This window comes from Heliangelus exortis, chromosome Z (assembly GCF_036169615.1).
Source record: "Heliangelus exortis chromosome Z, bHelExo1.hap1, whole genome shotgun sequence".
NCBI lineage: Eukaryota > Metazoa > Chordata > Aves > Apodiformes > Trochilidae > Heliangelus > Heliangelus exortis.
In genome coordinates this window covers 64,594,652-64,614,777 of record NC_092454.1, presented here as the reverse complement: position 1 = coordinate 64,614,777, position 20,126 = coordinate 64,594,652, and the positions used below count along the sequence as shown (strand labels likewise).

The window sequence follows — 20,126 nt, the reverse complement described above, 5'->3', positions numbered from 1 at the left end:
TACCAATTTGCATTTTTCTGCTCCAGTCCTCTTCAGCTTCTTAGATTAAAAGATGTTATGTGAACCTGCTATAAGGTTATTGTACAGGAGACCTAATACTGGAAAGTCATCCATTAGTTTTTAACACAAACATGAAGGGGAACCGAAAAGTCCCAAGCAGAGGAAGGGAACAAAGCCTGGGTGAAGTAAAGATGCACATTTCTCCATGTAGAAAAAGCAGCTAGTTACAGCTTTGTTCCACATGAAGTGTATCCAAGACCTTCCACCTTGTGACACCAGCTCTGTTTAGCATCATGCAGGAGACCTCCAAGCAGAGGGGGCAAAACAGTCTTCCACAGTCAGGACACGTGTACTGCAATAGAGTGAAGCAGTGTCAGGGATACACTTAGCTCAGTGACATACAGCTACATCCCCAGGGCCCACTCAACCACTGCTCCAGTCCCTGTCATCAAACACTCCCCACTGACTGCTAGCTGCTGTTGATGTGTTAAACACAGGTCAGAGCTATGCTGCACTGAATGGTGGGAGATCAGGAGTGACCAGACAGGTTTACACACATTCACACCCAGGTCTTTGTTTCACACCAGCTGGAAAACAATGAACTTGTGTTCCATCAGAAATTGTTTATACTGGCAAAGAAGCCATCAGAACCAGAAAAATCAAGTTCTGTTTCTTTATTCTTCTCAGCATATTAAATGCAAGCTGTTTTCATACAGTACTTGTAAGTTCCAACCTTTGGACGGTCTTCTTTTTTCAAGGCTACTGCTTCCAGTTTTGCTTCATACTCCGCTTGAACTTGGTCTCTCTTCTTCAACACATTCTATGGGCAAAAGACAGCTGTCAGCAGCATCCTCTTGTTGCTTCCCTCCCCAGCCTGCATAAGCTGTATCAATTTGCAATTTCAAGCACTAATTCAGTTTTAAGTCAGACTTTTGAACCTTGTGCTATTCTACACAATATTTTGGGACCAGCTTTTAAAAACAAAGAGCACTTTCTCTCCAGCACCTTGCAGGGTCAGATAAAATGCCATGTCTGGACAAGCTGGAGGGATGCAAGATAGAAGCTGTCATGGAACCATGAATATAACCACAAGTGAACTTAATTCATCAGTTAACCTATTATTAGCATGAAAAGCAAATTACTTGCATTAAAAAAAGCATTAAAATTGTCAAGCACAAGTGCAAAGCTTCTGATAACTCTCAAGCTGCAGAGGGCACAGTATGGGCTAAGAGACAAGAAGGTATTACATGTCCCTTTTCATTTGTGTAGACTCCTAGAAGTCCTTTACAGCAAGTTGTTACATTCTTATGTTAGAACAAAAGTTTTGCTTTTAGATCAGTTGGTAGGGTTGATTATTATTATTAAAAAAACCACTTATGAAAAGCAGAATGTGTGTAAAGCATTGAGCTACTTGAGTTTCACAAACATTTTATTGAATATTCTTAGAATAGTAAAGAAAAGATGCTGTCCTTACATTGTATTTACAATATAACAAATATACTACATACACAAGCCAAGATCTCCATGCAGGTTATACTACAGTCTTACAATTTAAAAGCAACCACAGAAATCAGTCACTTCAGGAGTATAGTACTACAAATAAGAAGTTCTTCGCAAGATAGGGCAACTTTCTTCTGCTGTCTTCACAAGGAAGCTACTAGTAATTTTTTATAACTCAACTGATGCAATTATTGCTTAGAGGGAAGTGGGCCAACACACACTGCTGAGGCACCTGTACATTTGAACTCCTGCAGCCAATCTGGCCAGTTCACACTCTGAATCTTCCCTTCTGCCTTCCCGAAGGAATTGCTCCACTAAGAAGGTAACTCCCAAATGGAGGTACCCAGTCATTTTAACAGTTTCAGACAAGCCTAGTGAAGTCACATGTCCTGCTGCCTACAGAAGTACCTGTTTGAAAGAATAATTCTCAGAGCCCTAAGAGCCAGATTAACCAAAATGTGTTTTCTAATTACAGATGTACAAACCCTGTAACTACAAACCATGATCTGACTGAAGGGAAGGTCACCAGTGCAGTTGCTCTAGAGTAGAGACAGGAAACGTTACAATCAATATTCTTACAAACCTCAATTTCTGATAAATGGGAATGGCATCCCAGCCACAAAGTTGCTATTGGTTTAGGAACCTTCAGACCATAAAAATTCACCTTCAGCAGCTGAACACCCACTTTTGTCCCCAAGGAATGCAAGCAACCATGTTTGTCTGAAAAAACTGAACTTTTGGAATCTAAGCAACTATGTGGAATAGCCCTTAAGTGACTGAGGTTACCATGCAACAAAAGCCTGAGAGATATAACAGGTATTTCTACTTTTTATTGCCACTTGACACTGAGTCAACTGAAATTTCTTTCCAGAAAAACAACAGCTTCCAGCAATTGCACTCAGCCTTTTGGAGCCCTGAGTCAGAGCAGTAAGCCAGATCTGTACTCAAAATAGCCAATGATTAACAAGTATCAATAGATTTAATGAACAGGTGTATTATTTCTCCTTAACTGCTCAAGTCCATCCACTGTGGACCATTGAAACATTATGCTTCTGAACACAGCTTCAAGTATCTATTAATATCTGACCTCTAAGTGATGAGAAAAATACAGCCCTCCCTTCAATTATGGGACAAATGAGAGAGAAGTGGTTTTTTCTGGCACCTTCAAGCAATCTCTTTTCAATTGTAGACAAAGTGTTAAATCCTTAAAAAAGCTGGGTTACAAGTATACCCAGACTTACCACAGCCCACACAATAGTTCCACCAGTTAGGGTCTCACTTAAAGAGAATTAAAAATAAAGGAAATAAAAAAATGTGCAAAGAAAGTAACACCAAACAACAAGTTCACACACCACTTTTCAGTTACTTGTGGACAGAACTAAATCACTGGTCCCTGTACAAGCAGGACTTGCTTTCAGTGAGACAGGTCCTTCTCCACTTTGTATTCAGTTGTAACAATTTGTAACCTGTTGGCCCCTTTTATCTCTGAAGGAGCTTCAGAAGCTCCCACTGGCCTCCTTTTTCAAACTGCAACCCTCTGTCACTTGCACACCACATAGCTTCTGACCCCTAAACCTCACAGGAGGACCCTAACTTACTGCACACCTTTAAAGAAACAGCTATTCATGTGGTGCTTGCTTTAAACATGCATTAATAGTAGCATCAAAGCACACAGCTGGGGAGAGCATCATCTTACAGGCCTTCCTGGCAGCATAAAGCATACATATTTTAATACCAGCACTGAATTATGCAGACTGGAGTTCATCCTCTGCACTTGCTTCCCTGGGGAAACCCTATGTATCTGTGGACAAGGGCTTCACTGAACCAGGATTTGAAATGTCATCTGGCCATCTCATACATGGAAAAGGTCTCTACCAGACATTTTAGAAAAGGTCTCTACCAGACACTGCCAGCACACATTTTAACTCCAGCTCACAATTCCAGCCTTTCCCCGCTTCTGCAAATCTTTCACACAAACTCCTGGCATCCGACAATATTTGTTTCAACCAGAACTACTGGGCTTTGCTCCCACAAGCGCAGTTGCCTCAGGAACTACAGTGCTTCTGATGACACTGAAGTTAATATTCATCTCTAAAACAGTGAAGAAAACCTGGCTGTTCTTACTCCAGGAACTGAGGAACAAAACAGACTTTAATTTCATAAGTAGGCCTTGCAGCAGCTGATGAATAAGACTGCACCACTAGTGAAGAGGACAGCCTTTTCAGCAGGAAGCTGCCTGCATGCCAAGACCAGTCTCCTTACAGTTTCTTACTTGGTATTAAAAAGTCTGTGAAGACAGTTCTGTACCTACTTAGTACAGAAATAGCAACAGACACTTTCTAGCATTAGAAAACTGTACTTGGCAAGACCCAAGAGGTTTCAGTTTTGGTATTTGAGAAGGAAGGGGAAAAAATAGTCTGCCTTGGCTAGCAATAAATTTTATTCTTGGTTTTCAGAGTAAAGCTAGTGAGATGCCCAAGTTGAACACAAAGCAGCATAATCCTTATTTCTGTTTAGCTGCTATTTCACTGACCTGCTGTCTAGATCCAACCACTTCTGAAGCACCAACACAATGAGTACGTTAGGGTCATTACCAGAGAATAACTGACAGAAAGACTGAATCCTTTAGGGCACTAAACAGTCAAATCAACGGTCTAAAAATTAAGTGACAAATCAAGTTTTCCTGAGCTGAAGAGGTACTTCAGGCAATTAAATATCTCTTACCCCAGGGAGAGTGGAAATAAAGACATGCAGATAGACAACTTGTTGACTGGAAGGCTGCACTTGATGTCTTTTTCTGCCAAGAGCCCTTTGAGAATGGGGCTGTCTGTAAGTCAACAAGATTGTCTAGCTGAACATATTCAAAACGAACTGCCTGAAGTACCTCTTCACCTGAAGAAACCCTTGCTTTTTAGCATGAAAAAAATTTGACCCAAATTTTGGGTTTGTAAAAAGCACCCCTCACAACTCAGCCTGCCACTTCAGATGCCATCTCTAGTAGGCTGAGGCATTTCTATCCAGATGTTCTAGGCTAAAAGCTTTAGCCTCTAGCCTCATACTCTATTTGTAAGCAGACACACACAGCCCTTCCTAAAGAATAAAGGTAAGTCTGAACACCCCTGGTCAAGACTGCTAGTTACAGCTCAGGATGTTCCAGCAATGCTTGGGGTTAATAGTCCTGTAAAGAAAATGCACCCCATTTATGCTGTGGCCAACACCTGCTGCAAGAACACTTCAGCCAGACAGGAGCCATACAACTAGCCACCTGAAGCTGGGAAAAGATTATTATTTCAGCCCTCCATTTGAGACATCCAGAATGACTAGGATTAAGAAGGAAAACAACTCTGATGTTCAGACAGTAGATTTACAACAGGCTATTAGCTTTGTATTGGTAGTTCTAAGAGGAAAGTCGTCAAGAGTTTGCCTGGTTAGTATCCAGTAGAGGGACTGCTAATAAATACTGCAGCATGGGCATGTGGTGAAAAGCTCCTAACAGCTGAACAGTAGTCCTTGGTTTCAGTTTTCAGTGCAGTTAGCTCAGTATCTCTTTTCTCCATGCAATGGGATTGAATGCCATATCTCCTTAACTTCAAGAGAACAAAAACTGCACTGCAGAAGCAGTAAGATACCAAGTTATTAGAGAGATTAAGAGTCACAGAACAACATCTTTACACAGTTATTTGATACGCAGAACTTTACAATAGTCATTATCCTGCCCAGAGCATGAGGATGAAAAAGGAACAAATCTCTACCATTTGGACATGTGGTTCTAAAAGGAGTTACTCAGCCCTGTTACAGACCAGTGACAAAAGGTGTTAGTGCTACTGGACACTGGCTCAGTAGTGAGCAGCTGAGCCACAATTGACTTTCTAACAATTCAAACAGAAGATTCCAGGCAGCCACAGAACTCCTATAGTTATCACCTGCCACCCCAATGAAGGAGCTGCTCTCCAACACTTATGCATTACTGACCTCAGATTAATTGAATAGCAGAGCAGATAATGCTACCCATGCAGTACCCTGCTACTAAATGTGCCTAGTTTTGTTTTGCTGATGAAAATATCCCCCTACCTAATGTACTATTTAGTTCCTCACTTTTCCCCCCTCCAACCATTCTGTTAGAAAGAATGAACTCGCTGATACCTTATTCCATGCAAACACCATGAAAGTGTCTTCTGACACAGGGCTCTCCTTACCTTCATTAATTCTGAGTACAATATATATTCCCTAAGCACAGGCAGGAAGTCTTCTGTCATGTCTTCACTGAGTTCTTCAAGAGCTGTGCAGCAGTTCCCAATACAGGCAGACACACCTTCCAGTGGCTCTGACAGCTCAACCTCCAGCCCTCCCCAGGTTGAATAAACAGGTCCATATTCACGTAGTTCCACCAAGTATTCTGCAAGAGGCAGATGGAAAAGAAGATTAACACAGTAAAAGCAATCACAGGGGTCTGTAGACAGTTACACCGAACAGAAAAAATTGTGCACCCAACTTGGCCAACATTAGCTCCACTAGGACTCAAATCTTGTGCTGCATTAGCATCTTAACAAAGCTCCGAGGCTGTACAGGTAACAGGTCCAAATCACCTCCTGCTTAACTGATCATTCCTACAAGCTCCCAATATAAAGTAGCTGCTTGTGTGCAGTAGCCTGAGTATTTTTTTAAGAAAGATGTGCAAAACTTGGCTCTGCTCAGAAAGGTCTGTAAAGCTTACTTTTTTCTAGGGATTCCATATCTACTCCTCCAGATGGAAACTACAGGTTTTTCCTTCTCCCAAGTATCTTTCCAAAAATTACTCTTCTAAGAATGAAGGTTGGTATAACAAGAAAAGCAACTTTAAAAATACTGGGAGAGTTGTGCTAAGATGCTGTGCCACACAATAGGCCTGCTTTAACTCAGAGTTCTTAGGATACTTTGCTTGGTAATAGGGCTCATTACAGGCCACAATCATTGACATGAGTTGTCTTGGTCATGCCATCAACCAGATACAGAGCACTCAGAGTGACATGTTATGACAGAGCACCTTGTGCCCTTACCCAGCTGTTCCTTGATAATCCTTTGTGCTATTCTGTCAATGGTACCAAGCTTTAGAGAGAACGTGTCTAGATACTCTCCAATGGCTGCAAACTCCAGTGTTCGACTTCTTAATTTGTAGCCTCCTGTGACATATTTTACAGACTCCCCCATCTTCGACAGCAATGCCATTCCTTGCTTTTTGTAGGCATTAAGATCCTACCAAGTTAAAAAAATAAACAGTTTAGAAATATTCCAGTTGCATGTTGGAAGATTAACACAGAGAACAGTATTTTCCAGTCAAGATCAAACCCTATGAAGGCAAGAGATCACAAGTGACATGTACCTTGGACAAAAACTCACTTTGTGCAAGCTGCACAGATGAGCACAGTTTCAAGACTACCTCTCCGTGGAGATAAACTATCCAGGAGAATGGTATGAAGCACATTATATACAAGTGGTCCTTTGCAGATGGCCTCACTTTCCTATGTTCCTGTGCTGTCACCAGGGAAGTAGTGATATTAACAGCCCTGTTTCCACCAATAGTGTTCATGTTGTTCATCCACACGTACTTTTATGTGATATACACAACAATAGCATTAGGCCAAGGGACTAGGTGGTTCTGATGACCTAGTACAGAGCTACACTTTGCATGCCCGTTTTGTCAGCAGCCACCCTACACCATCAGTGTCACAGGGTAGGAGAGGCAGGGAAAGACTGCACACACAGACAGCACAACATGGAGAGACAAGTAGAGTGTTTTTGCATGACAGACTGCAGCTCAAGAGTCAGACACAGCCACATTGCCTGCATGGAAAGATGAAACTGCCTTAACAAAGCTTTCCATGTTTGCGTAGATAAACATCCTGACAACTTATGTCACCAAGGTTGTTTACCTACAATTATCAGGGGATTTCACCTTGACAGCATATCGGAAAAAACTGGTTAGCAAAAATGCCATCCATTTTTCATTCAACTCCTTCCAGCAGGGGTCAGTACTCGACACCTCAAAACAGGCATATGCGTTACACACAGGTCATCCCACGCAGCCTGAAAAGAGACACCATCAAACCAAGTAGGCCTGCAGAGGTCAAGAATCAAGACACTGTATTGCAGACAAGAGTAGAAGCTCCAATGTTCTTAAAAAAACCAAAAAATAACAAAACAGCAGCCACCTTCAAAACTTGTACTATGGCATTCTTTCCAGATACTTATACATAAGTCAAAATTAAGTCTGATTAAGGAATCTTACACCCTATTAACTATTATACTTTTGAATTGTGTTTGCATTTAACTGCAGTGGTTCCTTGACTACGGCCTTTTACCTGTCATAAGCACTATCTGCAAGCAGGCAACAGAAAAAAAAACCCAAACCTTTAACTCACAACTTGCAGAAAAGTTGATTTCTTTTTCAGCCAGGAGGTGGTCTCATGACTTTCTGCAGTTAACTGAATTCTGAAAGTCCTAGCACACTGAACTGACACTTCAAACTTCTGCAACACAGCAAGATCCAATACTACAGGCAGACAGAAAAGAAGTGTCCTTTTCCCTCAGCCTCTCTGGATGCTCTGTATTCTCATGGTAAGCCCTGCCAAGGGCTGAGGGTAAAACCCCTACCATTCATTTTACAGGGGCGAGAGGAGACAACTAAGCAACAAAGAAAGCTGCATCATGCCTAGACAACTGAAAAGTAGACAAAACTGACATTTAATTACCCAGGTACAAAACAAATTCTGCATCTCTGGCTTGTTTCAGCAGTAAAGTTCATCATGGAGGGGAAATAAAAGAAAACTCGAGACAGAATCTCACATTACCAGCAACAGAGCACAAGCCTCATGGGAGCTCAAATTAATTGTCTCATTTGAGTGATCTAACATGATCTAAATTGGAAAGATGTGCTTTTACAGCTCTCCGCACTTATCAGGTCAGATCCAAGCATGACTGCAGGCCCTCCTGGTCTTATTTATATCGCAGTTCAAGAGACAGCCAAAGAAAACTGCACCACTGCTGGATGAGTCACGCAGAAGACTGGCATGAAGTTGTTAACCGAAAACAAACACGAATGTACATTCAAGTTTAGTATTGAGGGCAACAAATGGAAGCAGTATGGAAGACATGGACAGGAAAAAGGTCAAGAAATTTGCATAATTTTGTGTAAGAGAGGCCTCTTCTCTGTCACTTCCCTCCTCCCCAAAAGACGATTTCAAAAAGGCTAAAATTTTCTAAATTCTGAACCTCTCTTGCATCAGATTTTCTAGCCACAGAACAAGACGGTCTGAAGAAGTGAATCTGTAAATTTGCTGATCACCCCACTCCTTCAAGCAAAGGGAACTCATACAGTTGTGACACACAGGGAACTGTCACACACAAAACACAGGGGCCCAAATAACTCTGGTATTTTAGGGAAAGTTCTGAGCTGCACATTCTCCTTCATTTCAAAGGACACTGCAAAGGTCTGTTTTGAACTTACTGGCTTACCTTGGCTGTAAGAAACACGTTGAAGTGCTCATTAAAAGAAAGCACTGGGTGATCAGTTATTCTCTTCAAAAACTTGTCTAATGCTTTCCTCCTTGTCTCCACGAACTCTTCAGAAAAGCGATCAACAACACCCTTTACCACAAATTTTTCAGGAAGAGGCTGTCAGAGACAAGCAAAATGCACAAAGACTTAAAAGCCCAGAAACTTGCTTCTGCTATTTGGAAATGTACAAAGCAATCAAACTCCAGTGTTAACAGAAACCACAGTATTATGCTTGCTAACGGGAACCATACATCAGATGGGATGCAAGCCCTTCTCTGAATTACCCTTTTGCTGATATGGACTAATGCCAGCAGTTCTACTGAGTGGCTTCAGCAGAGAGCCACACCAGTGAAGCCCAGGCAGTACTCAGGACTTCTAGCACAGCTCAGGGTGTTCCCCTGCTACTGCTATATGCATTCAAGCTCTGGCTTTTAAGGAGATACCAGTGGACCTGCACGCTATTTGCTACAGCAATGTGCGGACACAGCCCCTGATGCTGAACCCAGGCTGCTCAGCCCAAGGAAACTCAGAGCATTTAACAGTTCAATTTACTTTTCTCCCTCCCCTCATGCTGAACAGCATACAGTTCCTGGACAGCACCACACTGAGCAAAGACAGATGAGCAGGCTTGACACAGCAAATAGTCAAGCAGTCCAGGCTGGAGCTTTCCTGAAGCACTTGGCACGCTTGGTCATCTCCCAGTTCTCAGAAGCTGAGACTCCTGAGCATATCTGTGTAAGTGACAAAGGTCTGCCAAAGTATCTGCTCTTTCATCTTACTCCTATGTGGACTCCACCATCTCCACCATCGGTACAGCTCATCTTCAGGTGTAAACCCAAGTCTGACTCCAGACTTGCTCATTCTGCTGTCCCTCCTGTTACACTTAGACTCCAGACTCCAAAGTACTGCTTCAGACAGGAGGTAACTCCTTAAACTTTAGCATTGTTATTCTCAGCTGTACCACTACATCTGCTTTTTTTTCACTCTGGACAGTATGGCCTGTAAGATCAGTATCAGTTTTAAAACTGTGCTTTGCATTTTGTGTGAAACAGTCTGCCCAGACAGATAATCTACTTACTCTTAGGCTAGCCATTTTCACTTAATTCAGGAATCAGGTTCTCCTCTGGCAAGATTTTGTCACCTAAAATATGTGACAAAAGTAATTCAAAGAAAAAATTGTTTATGCATATGGCTATCCCAAGATATCCCAGTTGATATAGCTACATTTAGACCAGCTATGTTTTGATCAGTAATTCTAGCTAAACCAGTGTAATGTACTCTCTAATACAATTTCTTCAGAAGAATAGCGCAGTAGCCTTTGGAGAGGAAGAAACTCTTCTCCCTTGCTTTTTAAACATTAGCTGTGACTTTATACTTGAGGAAGACACTACGTCATCAAGACAGGCAGAATGACAAGAATCTGGAAGACTAATTTAAGGGATCTTAATTCAACCAAACACATGGAAACTGGCACTGAATAATCACTGAAGTTTGAACATTAGAGACTCACAGAAGAGCGCACCTTTATGGCAAAGACTTTTGCCATTAAACCTTGTTTTAATTAGACTAGCAGTTAGTCCTGAGCATTTTAGGGCCTTGGAGGTGCATCCCAAGTAGTCAGTACACACAGCTAGCAAATTAAATCCTGCTTTAGCTGTGTGTTACTTATCTACCTGATAGACTTCTGACTTAGCAGTCTACTCTTCCCTGCTGTGGCATGCAAGCAGCGTTGAGAAACAACTTCAACTATCCAATCACCATACAAAGACAAGATCCTTGTCCACAGTAGGCTTATCTTAGCAAGCATAGGAAGTTATGCTTAGTAAGCATTCTTACTGCTGTTTAGAAGACAGATTAGAATATGTCTCAGATCATTAGAAAAAAAAGAATTAGTAACCTAAGAGGTGAAAAGGAATCTATATTCAGTTTAGTTTGGGCTACTGTGTGTAGGGTCTCATGAACTGCTGCACTGCTAAGACACACCATTTTTAACAGGAAGATTTTAAGCAGCCTCACTATACCAAGATAGAAAGACAACCCCTTTCAGTACTTTTTTAGACAGAAGGCCTCCAGAGATTAGAGTATTTCCAGTTACAGATAATCTTAGACTGCTTTAAACCATCCTTTCAGATCACATTTAAGTCACAGTGCACCTGAAACTGCCTTTAGCTTCTATTTGCCACCTACTCATAAGAAATAAGTATGTAAAGCATTCATTAATCTTCCTGCTGTACCATTGCACAGAGAAGATAAATAGGATATTGTGTAACTGCTAAATTGTGCATAGCTAGATAAGAGGGCAGCACACACACTTTCAGATTTTCTAGAAGAGAGGCACCTAAGAGATTGCTTTTTTCTGCAGATGGATTCATGTCCAGCATTCAAGACACTTCTGCCAGAACTGTTGTTCTGTGTGCAACAAACTCCAGGTCAAATCAAAGCAGCTTGATTGGGCTGTGACTTACCACCTGCTACTAGGCTATTAGTTATTGCCTTGCAGCCCTCAGGCAAGCCTGGCAGTTTGTTAGTATACACAAGAATCTGTAGAAGCTTAACCTCAATATATCCAGCTGTTCAGAGAACAGGGAGGGAGAAAAGAATATCTAGGCAGTGAACACAATCTCATGTCTCCATCATACCCTAGCAAGCTCACTCTCTCCCTTTTCTTCCCACTACCCCTCTGCAAACAAATTTGCTGCCAGTTAGTGGTGTCACATGATTTTCTGAAATATTTCTTATTTTTGCAAGACTAAGCCACTATTCTACTTAGAGGCAAGTTCCATAGAAATTAAGGACTTAGCTCTTTGCACTGGAACAGCCTGACTGAATATTGCTCACATACCCCAGTCCTTGTTGAGGGAGGAAGAGCAGAGAATCTTTCCCCAGGAGCAAGCTAAGGTATTCTAGCAGTTTTGCTATTTCCTAACAATTCCCCTCCTATGGGCCTTTCTGAATGCCTTAGTGCAAAAGAGCTGAGCATGGTGGTCTCACAGGCTTCCTACCTTTTTCTGTCTTCAACATGAGAAACATACTGCTGAAGCTCAGTATCAACCTCTTCGTATCACATAAGGTGGTCAGACTACCTGCTTCAGTGACAAGAAAGGGTGCAGTAGTTTCACTGCTCTCATTAGGCGAACTTCTGCCTACTGAAGGTATGCAGTAGCTATCAAGCCAGAGGCTAGGATTTGTAAATCTGTGCCACTAAATGCTAGCACAAGTAGTTTTAAAATACTGTCTTTTAAAACCAGCTCAGAAAGCCATCTTGAAATCTGAGACTAAGACTTGAAGTACCTGTGAGGCTTCTCATAAGCCTTGGATACTTGGAAATCTAGATGTAATAATTGAGCAAACAGATGAAGATTATTTCATTTAAACAACAACAAATGCAATCACCATATGTTGCCCTACAGGAGGCTGCCAAAGCTCAGGTGTGCCACCCCAGAAACATACAAGCTTTGTCATCATCAGTCACAAATGGGGAGCTCTTCCCACTCCTCTAGGAGACAATGTAATATTTAAACCTGAATACTGGAAGAGAACAAAGTACCATATTTAAATAGACATTTCACCCAAATATCACTCTTGTAATAAAGATACAGAATTGTCTTTAAAATAGCAGCTACCTACGGGAATGAGATGTGTTGGCTGAGACTCTTCCAGCTTGTTTCTCAACCAGTCGAAGTCCTGGTACCGTCGGCGGACAGAGTACTCTGGTAAATCAAACTCTGCTCGTGTGGTCTGGAAAATAAGAACATGATAAGCCTAGTGTGCATTGAAATCTCTCCCTTCAGAGCTTGGCAGCAAATGCAGCACCAGCCATCTGTGGCACAGGTGAGGCTAGACAAGTGTTGCACTGGGACTCCCTCTCCAAAAATGTGCTTGCAGCCAGCACAAGAGAAAGATCCTCTGGCCTTCCAAGCAGTGGGAAAGACAGCAATAAGAAAAATGATTACTTGGAGCTGACGTGTTCTTAAGATCTATTCATTACATGTTCTGCTCAAACAAACTTTATGGGAGGAGTTTGGGAAGAGACCTGCACACCATGTTAATCTTTTGGCAGTTAAAAGTTTGCAGGGAAGACCATGAAATCTTCATTCGAAGTATGAGACTATTTTAGCCATCAAGAATTAAGAGCAGAGACACTTAATGACTTGGTTACTCTAAGAGGTACATTAACTGTGGGTAAAAAAATGTTTCACCACTACTGTGTTACAGCAGTGGCAGGTTTATCACACTCCTTCAGGGCTAGAAGATTAGAACATAAGCTATTGCTAGGTCCGCCAAAGGACTTTTTTTGTTGACTTCTAAGAGGAAGAAGCTACTTTGTTCACATTAGGTTTGTGTATGCCTGATTTAAGATATCAGTACATAAAGTTAAATCTTCAAAGTTTTCATTCTTCAGGGTGAGAAATTAAACTTGCCATTTCAAGTTCAGACCTAAGCTAAAATATGCAGAGAAATGCATATTTATTGCAATATGCTGGCAAATGTTTTATCCTTTCCTTGAACAGATCACTGCCTGGAAAGCCGACCAGGTGGGCTGGGACTGGATTGCACAGCACATGATGCAGCTTCCTAAAAGTGCTAAGGAAATTGCACACCACCAGGAGTTTCTGCTGTTGCCATAGCTTTGACTAGAAGCGGCCCTGATTGTTATGTCCCACTAAGAAGCATAGCTCACAGGAGAAGCCTATGAGCTGTATGTAGTTACATGCAGCATCAAGCGCATCTTGCAATGAAGGTGATGCTGCAGTGCCAGCACACTTCATGCCCACAGCTGGACAACAGAAGCACTGCACCCTGCAGAACACACCAGCTCTCCTAGCTTTGAGCTGGTTCTGAGTCCAGCATTAAGTTATTTTGCTACTCCTAGTCACTACAACCACCTGCTAAATTCCAGCAGAGATTCTGTATTTACCTCCAGACTGAGAGCAACTGCCACATACTTGGAGAGAGCCAAACAGAAGCTTTTAAACACAATCCATCTCTTACTTGCTCTATGAATGGCTCCAAATCCTCAGTTACTGCACATTACTACCAATCTCCACTCAGGATTTTCACTACAGGGAAGCCAGCAACTTCAATACACTATCAACAGAAGATTAGTTCTAGTATACCATAAACAAAATGCTAACATAATACTACCTACAAAATGGCTTAGATTCTAGAAAAGGAAGGCATAGAAAAGAAGAAAAGTTCACCTCCTCTCTTCTTTGCCCAGCTAACTAAGGTAAGAGATCCAAATTATCCCATGCACTAACATTTTTGAGTGCTCATCAGTGGAGCAGTTGTGTTTGTAGATGAGGGACTACAAAGACTTAAACATCCACTGCAGATTTGTGTCTTCCTCAGATGCACCTCAGAGTAACACCCGCTTGTTTAATGTCTTAGAGTGACATATTCAAAAACTTCATAGGAACTGTTTTCACATGTTTTGAATGAGAGAGAGACTGAGGGGTGTTATTCTAGAACAGGATAATTCATGCACATGTAGAGCCCTCATCAGCCAGTGGTGCTGACTACTTTGTTCTTTTGATAGGGAAGCTACTTATCAGCCTTGGAGGACAAAATCTGAAATTTAAAAAAAATGTACAAATAATTTAGTAGCATGGAAAGCTTTTGTGAACAGGTTGTCATTGGGCAAAGGAAAAGCTTCTTAAGAGAAAGCAGTCAGTGAATCAGACTACCCAGGATGCAGAGACAGTACACTGTCTTATCCTGTAGCATGAGAAGAAAAGTGAAGTGCCCCATCTGCCAGCACTGACAATCTTATTAATCAAGATTCTTCTAAAAGTTTAGAAAAACTCTACAGGTACCATTTAGTGTAGAAGTAGGAAAGCAGGATAAGTCCCAGTGCACAAATTTTACACTTGTTATCCCTCCTCTCAAGCAAACTGCTCCTGCATTTTTACTGCAAGCAGATTTATAAAGCTTTCCATATATCAGGTTTTGCTCCTCAGAGGGAGGCAGATAAAAATACATAATACTCATTAGCATTTCAGTGCTTGCTTTGCAGGGTGTCAAATCTAGACAGCAAATAAGCTCTTCAAAGACTATTTGGACAGAACATAATGGCCCTTCAAGGTTTTAATGACATCTTACGAAAATGGAAAGAATATGAATCTAAGATCAAACTGTTCATTAGCTTGGGACGCATTATTTTTTTTCTCCAGACTGTACATGAAAAGGAAGGTCTTGCCATAATCCAGGGATACCAAGCAAAAGGTCTCTGTTTTTGACACAGTTAAATTTCTCCTGCTTTCTCAGTAGGATCCATAGATCTCTCATATGTGTCTCTCCCAAAGGAAGCCAAGAAAACTATGTGGCAGTTCTCCACCTCCAGAAACAATTGGCACGATTATTTCTTCATTTATTGAAGACTCCAATACGGTTCCAGAAGCCAGCACTGCAGTATTCTGGTCTTGGTTTCACTTGCTGGAAAGCAGGCAGAGTTACAGATGCATTTACCTCTGCTGTTAAATAGTTTTGACTTGAGGCAATATTAAAGCAATCACCCTGTCTTGGTCTTGCATAAGATTCTTGTCTTTCCTGAAAGGAGTTAGCAGCCAAACCTAAAGCTAGGCTGTGATGACTACGTGGAAGTATTTTTGTATCCTAGTTCTATTCACTACACCTATTTGTGTATTCCCCCCCCATGTTATGATTAAAATTTGTGGAAAGATCTTCAACTAGAAAGAGAATGGCAGAGAGGGAAAGGGAATAAAACTCATAGAAGTGCACTTACTTGCTTTTTCCCTGGGAGGAACAACTACATAAGGTTTTACCCCCTCCCTCCTTAGAAAGATCTGACAAATAAAATCCCTCTCAAGTCCACGTCAGTCTATCTCAAGAGCACAAAGGTATGTCATTAAGAACACCCAAGACACTTCAATCATCACAGCTAAAACCAATTACGTTCTAGTACAAGTTTCACCCACCTTTTTCATGTCACTAGCCTCTTGGTGTAAGAGAACTGATGTTAGTAGGAGGAAAACAGGGTACAAAACAGTCAAGAGAAACAGGTATGAATCACCATCCCCATCATTTCTGGGATTCCCATAGCATTCTTTAAATGTGTTCATCCAGGAGACAAGCTGGGGAATGTTACCTGGCCCTTACTAGGAAAACCATGAAAGTAGGGATACAAGGACTAAGTGAACTTGGAGCTTCTTTCTCAGCTTTCATGCAAGCCATTCTTTTGGGTCAAATGTTTTGGATCCTTCCTTAGTCACTAGCACCCGCTGACAAAGACAGCAGTAGATCATGCATGCTGCAAAATTTCTCTTTCTTGCTGTTACAATGAAGGACCTTTCTAAACAATAATTAAAGAACAACACAACACTAAAATAAGGCTGTGTTCAGGTCACACTTTTCCCTACAGCAGTGTCCAGTCACAGCCACAAGAGCACATTACAGCACTAGTAACTACATTGACCTCTTCCACTTAGTGATTCTGATTTCCACAGCAAGGAAGTCAGTAGAACTCATTCTAGGACCTATGCTTATCCAAACCTCTGAAGTTCCAGTAGCATTCTTCAGTGGATACAAAAAAAAAAGAACCTGCAGCCATCCCTGCTTCACCATCCAGAGCCACCAGAGATACTTTCAGCTCTTCATAGGTCTCAGACCCCTCTCTCATGCAAGGCTGCAAGGGAGGTGGTGGGAAGGTATGGCCTTACACTGACAACAGGAGTAAGGTCTGCTTAAAACCTTGACCTATAACCTACAAGTGTGAGTATCAACACTCATGCACATCACTGCCTAGGGATTGTTCCTGTGCATCTTCTTTTGTCATGTTTAATCACTGCTTTCAGCTACAAGGGTGTGTTTTGCTATGAGCTTGGCATCAAAGAGGCTGTACTTTGCTGTACTTTGTTTGTACAGCATTATTGTTGTTAGTCTTCCAAACTGTCCTTTTAAAATAATGGTAGCGCAATAGGTGCTGACCCCAGAGGTTAGCCAGACATTTACAAGAATAATTAACCTGAAGAGGTGAGGCTTTCATGGTCATTGATAGTACAAATTAAGCACTGTTTCACAATGGTATTGTAATAAATATGACACAGAGTTACATGCAACAGCAAGACCCCAAATAAGTGTGAAAAGACAGATAGATAGATATGAAACACCAGAACTATAGGATGCAGCTGGGTTTTTTTAATTTTACAACAAGACACTGTTGGCTAATACATCTAATCTAAATACAGTCAACACCTTACCCATGTTCCAGACTTCTCCTTTAAGAAGAACCCTTGTACAAATACGGATTTCCAAACAGTAACATTATTAGGGTGCCACTGCATAGAGATATTTTATCTTGACAGAATAATCTGGTTTTTTTTGAAAGAAACTACTTTAGGCAATTTTAGCCATTTGCCTGTGCATCTCATTCCTATTCCTTCTGATCATTAAACAGATGAAGGCTAAGTTGCTCCAAGTAAAAAGTTTCCTGTATTATTTATTAATATTTTCTAGTAGTTAAGATACAGCATTTCTTGCAAGATTATTACACTTAGAGCAACAAAGAACAACTAGGCCTACATTAAATGTTCAGTAAGAAGGAACTCCTATTTTAGAGAAACCACATTTTCTCCTGTACAGCCTGGAAGTAGAACTTTGGAGTAAACATTTTGAAAAAAATTACCTGTGGTCTGTAAAGGCTTCCTTATCTTGAAGGAAAATATTCTCTCCTGAATATAATGCCTCATAAGTAGGTCAGAGGAATGCTGATATTCTCAGACAAGTGGATTGAGTGTATAACTAGTGAAGTTAGTGAACACTTTTTGATTTAGGTAACTACAAGTGTCCAAAATAGATGTCAGCATCACCTAGGAGCTGGTGCTAATGCAACTGAGCTAGTTAAGAGAAATCAGCATACCAAATCTGACTGCACTGAACTTTTCAGATCACTTTTCCTAGTAGTGTAATTAGATTGCACTAATGACTGAACTACAATGCATGTTAAAAAAAATCTCTTTTGTATCTCTTTCGTTGGGTAGCAGCATTCTTAGGCTGCTTAGTTTTAGCAAGAGCTGTACAGCCTTCTGTACCAACAACTGCATCAAAGCTCATTTACAGTTGAGGACCAAGATGATGATTTAGGTAGGTGACGAGGAATTGTGGTAAAAGCTTCCAGCAACAAGCTTAAAACATTTCAGAACAGGATAGACTAAAATTGTGAGATGACTAACTGAATTAACAAAAAGGCACATTCCCCTTCAGGGGAGGTAACTCAAACCAGATGGGTGTCAGATTACTTAATATGAACAAACTTTCAAGTTAATGAAAGAAACTGGCCTTGCAAGTTTGCAAACAGTTCTATTTAAGAGTCAGAGTCAAGTATCTAAGCTGACATGCGGAAAGTTTTGTATAGTTTTATATACTGAAGAAGTAGCCATTCTGCTCAGAGAAGTTACGCCTTCAGCACATTCACACTGTACTGAAAGACACTTAAGTTCCTGTCCTTAAGATAAGGAATTAAAATGCAAGACACAGATGTCCAAAACATGTCCTAAAAAAACCCAAACCTCCCCAAAGAAAAATGTACTAAAAAAGGAGGATGTTACTGCATACCTTTGTTGTAACCCTGTATGTGATATATGTTTCCATTGTGCACACATGCTTTTTGGGATCATCAACTGTGACAAAGAGGTCTCTAGTTTCCCCATCCAAATCATCATCCAGCTGCAGTCGGTTGAGGAGAGATGAGGAAGAGGCTGGGCTAGAAGTGTCCACAGGTGTGCCACTGGGTAGACTGAGATCCTGGATTGGAGAGATAAAAGCAGCAAGCTCATAGTAAGTGAACAGATTCATTGTAAAGCACATTATTCTCAAAGACAAGTTTCATTTATACATTACAAGGGCTACTTATTTCACCAGCTCCAAGGATCATCCTTTCCCAGGTCACCTGGGCAATCCCATAGGGTCTGGGCTTTGAGCATTAGGCTGCTTACTATTCCACAAGTTTAAGAAAAAGCACATTACCACCACACCTCTCTTTAGTACAGTACAACCTGGTTTCTATGCATGAAGAAGCCTAAGTATTGCTGAACAAAGTCAGACTCTGAAAACAAAACAGCTAGGCAAAGGAAGAGACCTACAGGCTTGAGGCAAACTGGCAACAATTCAGATGACTGGAATGCAGCCAGCCTTTACCTCTGGAGACTTCTACTGCAGCCTCTACTACTCAAACTAGTATGGGAGGCTTTCCATCCAGTCCATTACCATCCAAATCTGCTGACACCAGAGACTGAACTGTCATCACTACACTACAGGACAGTCATACACTCCAGCACCAGTATTGTGCGTATCTCCCTTCTGGACTCCTAAGGCAAATGAAATCACTTTTTTTGCTCAGAGAGGTCCTTGCTCCCTCTATTCTCCCAACTTCAAGAGTACCATCCACTGCCTAGGGAAGACCAAGTCTGCAATTCCTTTAAACTCACTCATCAGTAGGGGAAGCAAAAACAAAACCAACCAATCAAACAAAACCAAAACAAAACCAAAAAAGAGGCAAAAAACTTCACCAAAATCCAAAACAAAACAAACTTTCTGTTTGGTACATTTTTGTTTGGTACATCTTTGAGTTTCACACTTTGGTACAGACCAGTTACTCCATACAGCTAGTGTTTACCCCACTTTCAGTAAACATCACAACAACTTCATGTGTTCCCTGCTCTGGTTTTGTAGCAGAGGGAGTTGACAGCATGTGACAAGTTGTACAGTACACAGGAACATCCGCCAACAGTACTATAAAGTCCCAAAGATCCATGGCTCTTCTTTAAACAGAAGAGATTTTTCTTCGTTCAACTATTACCATAAGAACAAATTTATCCAGTGCTTCCCTTGTAAGGCCAAAGGTTCTTCTGGTTGCTAGACACAGAAACATCACTAGAGCCAAGTAATCCATTAAACAGAAGTGTTTTAGTTTTAGAATTACAGCTTAGTCCCAGCTTCACACATTCTTTAAGTGGTTAAATGAAATGTGTAATCTCAGCAAAGCAATGCCGTTTGGGTAAGATCCTCCTTGTCCACCAGTATTCCTTATGCAATTGTGGTTTATGTTCCAGCCAGACAAGGGCAGTCCCTGTTTT

At 41.2% G+C, this 20,126-nt stretch overlaps 1 protein-coding gene across 2 annotated transcripts in view; it reads right to left on the bottom strand.

Annotated features, from left to right (window-relative positions):
* SNX30 (sorting nexin family member 30) overlaps window positions 1-20,126 on the bottom strand; it is a 48,903-nt gene that overhangs the window by 10,073 nt on the left and 18,704 nt on the right. The window contains exons 2-7 of one of the 2 annotated variants that reach the window (XM_071731970.1): window positions 18,607-18,795; window positions 12,661-12,771; window positions 8,992-9,150; window positions 6,537-6,732; window positions 5,697-5,896; window positions 734-820 (exon numbers count right to left, since the gene is read on the bottom strand). In XM_071731970.1, the coding sequence (XP_071588071.1) occupies window positions 734-820; window positions 5,697-5,896; window positions 6,537-6,732; window positions 8,992-9,150; window positions 12,661-12,771; window positions 18,607-18,795 (942 nt within the window). The remainder of the gene's footprint in view (window positions 1-733; window positions 821-5,696; window positions 5,897-6,536; window positions 6,733-8,991; window positions 9,151-12,660; window positions 12,772-18,606; window positions 18,796-20,126) is intronic. The other variant, XM_071731972.1, reaches the window with a different exon arrangement.